Source organism: Anabrus simplex, chromosome 2 (genome assembly GCF_040414725.1).
Source record: "Anabrus simplex isolate iqAnaSimp1 chromosome 2, ASM4041472v1, whole genome shotgun sequence".
Classification (NCBI taxonomy): Eukaryota; Metazoa; Arthropoda; class Insecta; order Orthoptera; family Tettigoniidae; genus Anabrus; species Anabrus simplex.
Window position 1 is genome coordinate 1,058,289 of NC_090266.1, and position 13,502 is coordinate 1,071,790.

At 35.7% G+C, this 13,502-nt stretch overlaps 1 protein-coding gene across 1 annotated transcript in view; it reads right to left on the reverse strand.

The window, feature by feature from the left end:
• The window catches only part of yata (N-terminal kinase-like protein yata), an 882,319-nt gene that overhangs the window by 168,213 nt on the left and 700,604 nt on the right, over window positions 1-13,502 (reverse strand). The window contains exon 15 of the mRNA XM_067140315.2: window positions 4,971-5,120. Within this exon, the coding sequence (XP_066996416.2) occupies window positions 4,971-5,120 (150 nt within the window). The remainder of the gene's footprint in view (window positions 1-4,970; window positions 5,121-13,502) is intronic.

Sequence of the window (13,502 nt, forward strand, 5' to 3'; positions counted from 1 at the left end):
CGATTTAACTAAGATGACGTACCCCGGCTATATACATTTTTCCGAGACCGGTACTCGGACTGGGTAATGTTTCTCGTGAATTACGAAAAAGGGATTACACGGACAGTTCCTATCTTACGATGTCCAGCTGATGCCATACCACTGAATTAGCATTTATATTTTATTTACACATGATCTGAAATGTTACAAAGTAGCCTCAGTAGACTACTGCCACAGATGAGATAACGAGAAGTGGTGGGAAATACCGTGCCGATGACCTCCCCTCGCATCGCAAGCGAAGTAAACAAACACACCAAGTATAACTGTAACTCGTCCCGTGCGGAAACCGTACGATAACGAGGTAACAAATGACTATAATATTTATTATTCATATTATTCAAACTACTCGAATAGAGGGATGTTGTCACCACTTATTTAATCCACTATCGTCAGAATATTGATTTATCCATGAAATTATCATCCTTGAAATTATTATTATTATTATTATTATTATTATTATTATTATTATTATTATTATTATTATTATTATTATTATTATTATTATTATGATACTCAACGGTTCCTGGCAGTGTCACGTTTGATTAATATTGTCATTATTATGCGGGACGCAAACACAAATGGTTATTACTGTTATTATTATTATATCCCTCTTGTGATTATTATTATTATTATTATTATTATTATTATTATTATTATTATTATTATTAATGAATAGGTGACTCAAGATATTATCATTATTATTGAACCGGTCACTTCCGCCAAAATATATTAAGATATCGGTCGCGATTACAATTATTTTACTGATCAACCAACGACATCATTACTATTATCATTATGACAATTATTATTAATCTGACCACGATGATTTAACATCGTCCTTACATTGTTACTATTATTATCGGTTGCATATTCTCATTTAGATTCCCGTTTAACATCTTTATCAACGCTCATTTAATTAAGGCGGTCCAATCCTTTATCTGCAATATTTATTATTATCATCACGCCATCATGATTGTCATCACTCGTCATTACAATGATTACAATATACGATCATTTATGTGGAATCGGAACTCTCATTATCCTTAGATCCGTAGTATCTCGACGAATAGTGGTGCAGTCTATTTATTTCGTACATGCTGTCACGGGTTCGAATTCTACCCGCTACGTAACTCAGTATTTCTCTGTGACACTGCCCGTACATTTTACACTCATTTCAATATCCTAAGTGTCTCTCGTACGGAATTTATATCCCTTTCTATCTCAATATTCCTTGATTCATTTATTTCTCACAGAATTATCAACTGACTTATTTATTCCACTTCTGACATCGTACGACCTTTTATTATCTGACTGCAGGTTCTTTAACATTTTTCTATCTCATTTTGATCTACGCCTTAGTTCGTTCTCCACAAATAATCGTAACATCTTGAAATTATATATACCAAAATTTGACAATCATGGTTTCGCAATATTAGTCCTACGTGTTCCGGCTACTGAATTGCAAATTTAAGACATGACATTTATTCGTAAAAAAAATATTGGACCGTTATTTAAACCACACGTTCATTAACATGTACGGATTATTAGCACCGATATTAAATTTCAATATTATTAATTGATCAATTTAAATTATCACACACTTTAATTCCGAATTAAAAACGACATCCCGTCATTAAATGATTCCCGATAAACTCAATACCTGATCATTTAAATTTTATTATTACGCACTGCTCACTAAAATTTCCAATATCTCATGAATTATTATTATTATTATTATTAATATCGCTTCTCACAAATTTAACAACTTCACTTTGAAAATATGAACACACTAATCAACAACAAGACACAACTGGTATGACAAGGCTGGACTTTCCTTCAATGTCATTACATAACTCGTTAAAATGACAAACAGAAAAGCACATCAAATGTAAAAAAAATTATTCTTGACTACAAAGAAAATATGAATGCATGCATGACTTAACGTACTACCCTATATCTACAAAATTTACACCTACAACAAACTGAATACATAAAAAGACCCGATTATTTACATTGTTATTATTTAATACTGTCCATGCTACAAATTTAGGATGGGGTCGTTAAGCGACTCATCTTGTTACAGAAGGTAACCAAGTCTAATCAAATTATTCCCATTTTTCCAATCACGCTAACATTTCCCAAATATTATCTACATTTTAGTACTCATCTTAGTTATTGGTAATCCATTGCAGCTTGGCAGATGAGAGGCTCCTTTCGGCCCCTATCCGCCGTACTACTCGTTCATTCTTGATGGCGTAGTTACACAAATGATTTCCTGGCACATTACCATTTTACACTAATACCTTAACTATCACAATACTTCACCATTGACAATGTTAACACTGAAAAATTTACTTTTATAAAACAAATTAATACCCTAGACCCAAAATTTTATATTTTACACTGTTTTAAGCTTCATCCAATTACCGCACAATGGACATGGACACGTACGACGGTGTGTCGAATTTTACGCCCGTCGCGATTTATGTCGTCCGACGCGATACGCCTGTTTCATACGGCCCTCTTGAAGTGTTCATGATAGCGGTTCGATATTCCAAAGTACAGGCTATTATTCCCTCAAAGTACTGTTCGTCACACAGTATGTTATTTACGTACTTATTGCGGTGCAATTTATATTACTCACTCTTATAATGCAATTAATTGACTTCACTATGATATTTATAACTGGCAAACACTGTCCTAAGTTAACTACTTCCAGTTCATGTTGCTTGAGCGCGATCACATTTTATAAGTACTGGCGGTTGCTCGCACCATTAAATGTTGAGTTACTGTACGCCCGACGGATTTGAAGTCAGCTGCGAACGACGGTTCAGCTCCAGAGATTCATTTCAAGTGTGGTGGCGAGTATCCCTTGCGCCCGTATATATGGATGAAGCTTTCCCTCGCGGATTCATTGACGTCATACCCATGAGGGAGGGGGTGGATTTTTAATATCGGCACTTGCACTCCGAATTGGACGTTAAAATTTATATCAAATTAATCCACTCCTCTAGTTTATTTGCTGGATTAAATATGAACTCCTGACAATCATAGATTTAGGAGATACGGGTGGATTTAGCTCCTCACATTTCGCGCCTTTGGAAGCGTCCCTTACAACGTGGTTTTCGTCCAGCCAATGACATTCAAGCTGTCTGGTTTCCAAGAAATCCAGCCTTCAATTTATTTAATTTGCCAATAATTATTGATTATTTTTCCATGCGTGACATCTAATAAATTCATGACATTGCTCCGTGTACTCACAATAATTTATTACTGATTACTTTCGAAGTTACATTGGTGTCTCATCCCCCTTCTCTTAAGATGGTATCCCTGAGTCTTCCATCAACTTTTAGCGATTGGCCTGCAAGTGGTCACGTGATTTAAGTTTCCACCTGCCCGAACCTAGGCTAGCGAATGTCCTCGCAACCACTGTACTTTTCCATGACGTCGCGGAAATTTCCATCCGCCCAAAATATCCCAGCGCACTACTCATGTGGCAAGCTATCATTGTCTCAACTACCCCCTTCTCTTTCTGACCAAGACTTATTTGTGGACTTGTATTTTTTCTGGTCGCCAACTAATGGGCTCCCCTGCTGTGAAGCAGCTAAATTCTGTTGTGCCAGGCTAAGCCTCACGGCTCCAGTCTGTCGCGTACTCAACCTATTATTTCAACACAGCTTGTACGGAATAAGTTTTCTGTATTTCAATAAATGTACCATATATTATTTTATCAATCAAATCATGACTGACTATGGACCTATGTCGCTCGGGTTCAATACATACATACATACATACATACATTATCATTATAGACTGTTATGCCTTTCAGCGTTCAGTCTGCAAGCCTCTGTGAATTTACTAAACGTCGCCACAACCCTTGATTTTCAACTAGTAGTGTGGCCTCATTTAGTTCTATACCTCTTATCTTTAAATCGTTAGAAACCGAGTCTAACCACTGTCGTCTTGGTCTACCTCTACTTGTCTTACCCTCCAAAGCAGAGTCCATTATTCTCCTAGGTAACCTATCCTCCTCCATTCGCCTCACATGACCCCACCACCGAAGCATTCTGTAAATACATAGGAATACCTAGAACAAATAGAGGACCTAGCTTCGAGGAATATGACCTCGATATCATGCAAGTCTTCCCATGAACAATTTGTATCTGTTATTGATTTTATTGCCAAGATTGTAAATAATATGGAAGTAGAGCAAATTTCAATGATGAAATTAGGAATCGAGATGAAGAATACAATTTCTAACCGAGAATATCAATCACCTAGATAATAGTTAATTTATTGAATATAAATTATTATTATCCCATTTTTCTCTTTCAAGATCTCCATTTTATCAATAAATCATAGTAATTAAGGTTTATTTGATGTCTTATTTATAGCTTGTTGTAGTAGTATAAGGTACCGTTGAGTTAACGCAATGGAATCTTTGGATATTCATGTGGACCACAAGATACGTCGGATGGTGACGTCCATCGAATCTACAGGGAGATACAAATAGCACTCGGGATATCAATTCACTTTTCTGATCCCACGTAAAACACTTTACCATTCAAGAACCCTGAGAGACTGGTCGGGATTTCTTTTACGTGACCCAGCCTGGATGCAGGAAGGGTGTAACAATAATAATAAGAAGGAGAATAAGAAGAATAACAATAATAATGTTATTATTCTTACATATCACTAGCTACTTTTACGCTTTTTGGAGACACCAAGGTGCCAGAATTTTGTCCTGCAGGATATCTTTTACATGCCAGTAAATCTACCAACACGGGGCTGCAATATCTGAGCACCATTAAATACCACCAGACTGAGCAAGGTTTGAACCTACCAAGTTGGGGTCAGAAGGCCAGTGCCTCAACCATCTGAACCACTCAGCCCAACATGTAAAAATATAACAATGAAATAAAAATTCGTACCGGTGTCTTACTGCGTCCAGCGGAATCCTCCTTACTCCCATCACCCCAGTTATATGAACTTATAGATTTAAGATTGGGATCATCAACAGCAACAAAGTCTGTAGGATTCCAGCCTTCAACAGGACTTCCCAGTTCACCACCATCAGCTGCCTGAAATGATAGATTTTTATTATAAATTTACTGCCATTGACAATCATATTATTTATTTGCCAAGCTACTTATAGGTACATACATGAATAGTTTCATTGCAGGCAAATACCCATTAAAAGAGAAGTAGTGTACCATACCCAGGGGTAGTTACCCTCTAGGACGATGCCTCCATTCCTGTATAAACATCCGACTACCTCAGGGTTGGGCAGAGATGTGGGTTGGTTGTCGATGGGTCAGGCTAAAAGTCGAAGTTCCTCACTTAATCGTAAGTAAATGACAGGAAAATGGAGGTATAACTCGAATGAGACACAATAATATGGGGTAGGATGAGTTTATTCACAAATATCCGCGAATCATACTAATAAAAAAAAACAAATAAATCAAATAATAAGGATGACATTAACAAAATCCCCAAAAATTAAAGAAAGAACTGGACATTAAAAACGTTAATTGATCAAAGAATCAACTGTGAAATGAGATATCAAGCACAACAATGAATACTTGAATACTTTTAGAAATAATCTTCTTCTGATTGTCCATTGTTCATTTTATATAATAATATACATACGCAAATACTGATACGTATTCATTTCAGATGGAGTAACACACTTTAAAGTATCACATTGATACGGGTTTTTAATTTTATTGAGTCGTCGCAAGATTAAACGTTAAAAGAAAATTACGATAAAAGGAAAGTTCAGATGCAATGGAGCATGATATGAATTATAAAAAATACTAGTGACATCTCCCTACGCTATATTTACAATGAACAAAAATAAGCAAAGAATCACACCTATTTACATCGGATAAAGAAAAGGAAGTCTTACATTCTACACTGACTCGACGTGAATTGCGGTTCACCAAAAGGATCTAGTGAGAACTAGATTGACCATCAATATTACTCAGCACTGGGGCTGTTCCCCATTAAACAACAAGACAACATATCCAAACAACATGAAATATCGTACATGACGGATGATTGTGCTTTTTGAGTGCGCAAATGCAGCAGAAGAAGGCAATGTTGCCCATTGCTTTCCACATGATTAATGATTGGATAATAATATGGTTTTCTCTTACAGTATGGTGTTTTATGATTTTCTGTTGTGCTGTGAACTAAAAGGAAATGTTGGAACTCAACACTGTACTAAGGCTTGGTCTCTGTCCGCCAAGATTGTATCATGGAAATACCATCTCATTCACGCTGTCTATGTAAACACAGCCAATAAATAAGCTTGTGAGGCAATATCATCTTTCTTCGGCTACAAGGAAACTCACGTACAATCGTACTCCTTCCTAGCATGCTTTGGTCTGGAATCAATTTCCGTCAATTCTGATAACTAATATTCTCTCAGAAGACAATAGCAGGTACATATTCAATGCACATCATTCTTTCACTTATCAGGCATGCAATCGGCCTGCATAATCACTTTATAACTCCGCATGCATTATAACCTCTTATATCTCTGACAATTTTCATCAGCCTTTTACATTATGAGACCAGGTTCGATTCATGTACAAATCATTGGGCAAAACAGTTTCCAACCTAGAATAGAAGATCCTATTCTCTCAACGTCGTTATGCAGCTCCTTATGTGTCAGCTTCTGAAATACCATGCATTATGCAATTTAACTGTTATTAACTTTCTAAATGAAAAAAATTAAATTGAATTTACTCTCAACATAGCAAGTGTTTAACATGGAAATTGGATGAACTTGTCAATCTAATCCTCCTAGCACTAATATACAAGGAAAAATTGGAATAATACTAAGCTATCATGCATGAAATAACAACAAATAATCCTAACAACTCCCTCATTATCCCAACTAACTAATTGTAAATAAAAATATAGAGATCATGCATTTCTCTCTTATCCATATCTACAACAATACAAAGGTGAAATACACACATGCTGTCAGGTTTACTTTACGTTAAAGAAAATCCCTACACTAAACTGCACTAGTATTTTAACATAACCCATATAACATTCCATAATTAAAACATGCGCCTTATCTTGGACGACTCCCGGGACACATGGCAGCGGCGCACATCCCTGCTGCGTCAGGGGGTTACTCCATGTTGATCACTGCTTTAACACATAGAAACACTCTTCCTTCTTCCATGGGCGATGCCATCTTCTTGCTGAAAGTTATTGAACACTGCAAGACAGAAGGCTATGGATGAATATCTCTTCACCGCTCAATTCTGCACGTGACGAACAAACCCTTTGTTGGCTATAAAATCAGCCAACACACTGACACACAAATACACTTGAAATTTAACACATTAGGGTTTATATACCCAGTTATTGAGAGCGGCTCGCGGTATGGATCGAGAGTTCCTCACGAAACGCGACCAACACAAAAATGTGGAACAACTGAGCTTCTCTTCTCCACTTTCTCAACTGCGGCTAATTATCACCGTCTATTTATCGGTAGTGAACTTTGTGCTATAATGTGATCTGCAATTAGCTCTGCACCAGTTAATATATTCACTGAAAACACTGTTTATCGGTCTTAAATCCATCCATTGTTATTGATATATTCACGTGGCAACTTTCACGTACAATTCTCGGAGCACACCGAACAACGTTCACATCACGTCAGCTTCCGTGATCAGAGTGACGCTCTCCGGAACTTGAGGTGCTAAGGAAGCGTGGCTAATGCTGTTGTAGCTACGGGATTCCCGCATGTCTAGACTGCCCTAAATGCAGATCATTATTGATTGATTGATTGATTGATTGATTGATTGATTGATTGATTGAAAACCACCAATCAGAGTGCTTGCCATTCATAATGACACAATATTAATTATAACATACCAATGAAACACAGTTCAAGTAATATCAAATCTCTTCCTATTATTTTTATATCGTACTCCTGATTATATTTCACTTGTAGACCTGTGGAAATCCGTCAAATAACAGAACTGATTTCAAGGAATTGTCCATGTTGGTCAACCTGGGATTATGACTTCGCGCGATGTAGACTCTACAGTTGCCATATCCATGCGTTCTCATTGGCTAAATATTACTCTTGGCCAACACCATGTACACGTGCCGAGATGTCCCAACTCTTGATGACGCTAAGTCTTTCTCACGGTCCCGAGGAAGTATCACGCAATATCCAGCGACTTGATGTCTCCATGGACTTCCGGTCTCAGCTATCCTGCGATTCATTACTTTACCATATATGACTGAAATTCATATCAATAAAATTATGTATTATGTCAAATAATAATCTGAGTATCCCTTATGGGCCAGCAGGATACGGCTCAGTAGAATACAATAAAATTGCACACTTGTTGATCTTGTTCCTTTGCTGCACAGTTCGAAGTGGTAGCATTCGTACATAGTTTATATTCATATGTCTCTGTTGGTTCATGCCAAGATGTATCGATATAAATAATATGGTGAAAACCATGGACCGCCAATCTTGTAAACACGCACATCATCCCACAATAGGATGTTGTCCACGTCTGATCTATCAAGATCCTGGTTCCATAGATATCTGGAGATATATATCTTCTCTTTCCTTGTTGAGTGATGTTGGTAGCTTTTCCAAGGTTCTAGTGTTAGGTAGTGGCGAAACTGTTCTGAGGTGTTCAATGATGAAAGATTCTTGTGCAAAGTAGTGATGGGACATTCAATTCATTTTACTGAATCGATTCATTTGATCCCGTTCATGTTTACATCAAGGAGTGAGGGTAATTGTTTCCACCTATTCAATACTACAACAATGTGACGTCATTAATACATCACGTATTTATTAGCTTTCAAGATTGGGACCGGTTTCGACATTTGTGTCTGCCATCATCAGCCAAAGGAAAATTGTAACAAGGCTTTATACAATATTAACATAATTTTAAAACATACATGTATATAAATTGAACCATAGTCTTAAATTATTTTGAAATTTGGTGTACACCATAAAATTTTAATTGAAATTTATATGCGATATATTATAACTTGTTACCTCTGTACAATCTTTTTTGGGTAAAAGTTACAACGTTGTCAAGTCCTTATAAATGTTACAAAATGCTGATTAAGCATCTAGTTAATTAAAATCGATCTCTTAAAAAGTTTTATACAGCTGTTAGGCATTAATGACATATATTTTCTTTTGGCCAAATATACATTCTATCAACTAACATACATTAAAATAAGTTCGTCTACTGTCATATTTGGAACACTGAACCTATTTGTACTGGGTATGGAGATACGTTACAGTACAAGTCTTTGGTAAAATCTATCTTTTAAATTTTGTTTACAACTGCTTATTGCATTAGGGATATTTAGTGTTTCTTGAGCAATTATACAATTTGGTTATTTACAGACATTAAAATAAAATGAAATAAATTCTGCTGATATTATTTTAAACATTATACATTTTATGTTTGGTATGGAGGTCCATTGTAGTAAAGATTTTTTAGTAAAAATCAGTTCCTCATAAAATTAATATTAGCGAACTAAATAACGGGTTCACTCTGTCCTTGGTAGAATTCAAAATTGAATGATAATCCTTTGTAATACAGTGCCGTTGAACAATATTAATATGCGTAATATTCCGTATTTTTGTTGTAGTGTTCTTAATTGTAGATAGACTTGATAAAAGTAGGCTGGTGAACCGGACTTTCTTGGAACATTACATTCAAAGGACTTGAGATTCTAGAATTATCTCGATCCAAGATGGACTTAAGAGAAAAAATATATATATTACGTATTAGCGTGAAAGAGACTAAGATAAGAAGGCACTATTTCATTTATAAGTAGAAACTCACCTCAAGCACTAAGTTGTCAAGAGTAAAGCCAGAGAGGAACTGCCTACCGAAATGGCAGACAACAGACCACGAGTACTAGCAGAGGGGCAGAGCATGTTAGGTGGGGGAAGGGGGGATCGCAGTAATTCGAGGCTATTGGTCGGGAGGGCATGGATTATGGTGGGGATGGTAGACGAGCATGTTATGTACCATTTTGTATACTGGTTGATTTATTGGTCTTTTAAGATTGTTAATTACTGAAATGAGTGTATCAAACAATATTGTAGGTTTTTCGTATAACTCGTTCAGACTGTAGTTAGGGTTATAATACTGATCTAGTAAGGTGAAACATTGTTCCGTTAAGTCGAGTAAAGGACCTTTCCCCATTATTTCTATGACGTCTATATCGTGGTTGATGTCTTGAAAACTATGTTTATAGTCATTTATGTGTTGTCCTATTGCTGAAAATCTCCTATATTTAATGGCATTGACGTGTTCTCTATCCGATTACCCGCGTTAATACTATCTTCTTTCCCCAGGTTCATTGGGGTCCCGATTGAACTGAGACTACTTCTGTTTAACACAGAAAGCCTTTCATTCGACCACAGAACAGGTTCAACTTTGTCAATTTTTAATCTTGTGCTGGTCTCATCGGACAATTCTTCCCTCTACGCAAAAGTGGAACTTACATCTACAACTTTCTAGAAGCATATACGTAGTTATATATGTCAATCGTGCAACACAGGAGTAACTGCTAACCAAAGACTATCTCATCAAGAGTTTTTACGTGACTTCACAAGATTTTACTTGTCATTGTGAACACTTCTGTTACTTTTATCATTATTCACAAATACGGTTTTTTCACTTTTATCTGTCATTCCACCACCATCCCATCCTTCTAGATCCTCTCTCATTTCTCCACACTATTTTTCTCCACACTATGTCTTTTACTGTTATAATTTGGCTAGGCTGATGATGGTCCACAGTGGACCGAAACTAGTACCTTTTAATACCATTGTAATGTTTTTGTAAAAACATCAAATGATTTTTTAGTATTGAGAAGGTGGAATATTAAAATTTTGTATTTACTTTAAGCATAGTCTCAACTCAATACGGAACCTAACAATGAAGTTTATTACTTTTAATTACTGGGGTCCTTCTTTAAAAATTAATAGTTATTATGAATTAAAAAATTGATTATTGATATAATCCTGTTTGCCTATTAAAACCGTGATGTTAACCTTTTGCGCTTTGGTTACTATAATGTTGTACTCTTATTTTTTTTATTAAGCTGTTGTATGTTAATGCCAGTGTTATTAACACAGCCTTATTATTTTGTACTATTTTAGAGAGGTGTTTTTTTTGTAGCTCTAACTTGATGGTTCTTCTTTATCTGATGAAATATTTGCTATAGCAATTTCGGCTTCATCTATAAGTTCTACTATCTATTTCTTGCTAACACTTTTATTGGTACATTGCAAATTATGATTTAAAAATTTCCTAAACTTCTGATTTCATCATTGTTGAGACTAATGTAAATTTAATTTTTAATACAGTGATAAAATATATGTTCTGTATTTATATGATGATTTTCAAACCTACAGTTATTATTAATCTCACTAAATAGTATTTAAAATTGTTTGCCTGTTGTTTCCAACTTTTCCTTAGAATAATGAACATCGAGTGTTCAATGTTGTGTAGGTCCAAGTCCCATTCTAAAATAGAAATATCTTTAGTTAATTTCTGTTGTAAGCCATAATGGATAATATTCAATCATCCCATTTTGAAAAGGAGCAATTTTATTTTGTTTCTGAGCCACATCTGATTTACTTTATATTCAGTCACAAGTATTCAGTCACCAGTATGTAAAGATAATAGGTTACAAAGATATTGTTCAGATAGAGGAGGTGACTAATACAATCAAAGTATTAAAATTTACCTATGATAACAATGACATTTAAGATACAAAAGTTGAAAACTAAAAAAGCAGCTGGCATTGATAAGATTTCTGGGGATATACTAAAGACAATAGGTTGGGATATAGTACCATATTTGAAGTATTTAATTTGTAATAGTTTGCACGAAGGAGCTATAACAAATGAATGGAGAGTTGCTATAGTAGCCCCTGTGTATAAAGGAAAGGGTGATAGACATAAAGCTGAAAATTACAGGCCAGTCAGTATGACATGCGTTGCATGTAAGCTTCAGGAAAGCATTCTTTACTAAACCACCTGCATACACCGCAGCGTCAGTGGGTACGGTCTAACACATCCCACTCTGATGAGTCTAGTGTCAGACCTAAGATTAAACACTGGTTAATACAGCAAACGCCTGAAAAGCCTTACATCTGATATGTTTTTGACATTACTAAACCAACCAAAGCATATCACAATGTTTTTATCAAATGTATATAATAATTGCAAACTATCTCTTTTTAGACAGAGCAATTGTATACAAGCTAAATGTTTTTATGTATGTTACTTGTTAACACAATTTATTAGTCACAACTATCCACACCAGCTGGATGTTTCCACAGAACACTTAATACACACAAAAATATTTTCAGTTAAAACAAATCATGCCAGCTTAACCACTTTAAGTATTTTATTATTAAGCAAAATCCAGGATCCTGGCTATTTCGACCTTAGGTAGTAGGAACAGCGGCTGAAGATGCCTAAAAATAGGTAAAACATAATGTAAAAATATTTATGTAAGTCAATAAAAAAACATTATGTATTGAAAAGGTGGACTCAAAATTCTTTTAGAAAGGTATACTGTACGCTGCTCAATACAGAACCCAACGTTGAGATTTATACGTTGTAAGTAGTATGTTCCGAGCTGTCAGTGGAGAGATGGCGTAGAATGACATTAGTAGACAAATAAGTTTGAGTGGTGTCTTTAAAAGTAGGAAAGATCTCAGTATGAAGATAAAGTTGGAATTCAAGAGGACAAATTGGAGCATAGGAAGGGGAGTTAGGGATTGGAATAACTTACCAAGGAAAATGTTCAATAAATTTCTAATTTCTTTGCAATAATTTAAGAAAAGGCTTAGGAAAACAACAGACAGGGAATGTGCCACCTGGGCGACTGCCCTAAATGCAGATCAGAAGTGGCTGACTGACTGATCTATGTGACTGCTGCCAGTTGGTCTCTGGTTCATCCCATGGGTGTACTGGAGCTTTTGGTGGATTATATCTGCCTGACAGGAAAGAACCGATGCCTCAGTAACCTTATCAATGTTTTTCCAATAGACATATCGGGGAGCAAGTTGTTTCATTTTCGATATCCCGATGTGGATGTGGTGGAGTTTGTCTAGTATCGATGATTTCAGAATTGATGGAACTACAATCCTATCTCCTCTGAAAAAAATTCTGTTGCCAGTATAAAATTCTGCTTCCACATTGCTGTTTTCTGGAAGATCTTTAAAAAGTCGTTGAGAGGCTAGAATTCTTGCGTGCCTCGTTCTGGATCAATTTGAAAGTGGAATTAATTTATTCACACACATTTTTTATTTACAATAACCTGCACTGGTCAAATGCCCTCTAACATTTCATTTATTTTCTCTGTTGTTGTTTATTCTCTTCTTGAATATCTGTACAGATTTTGGAAAAGGATCAAACACTACCC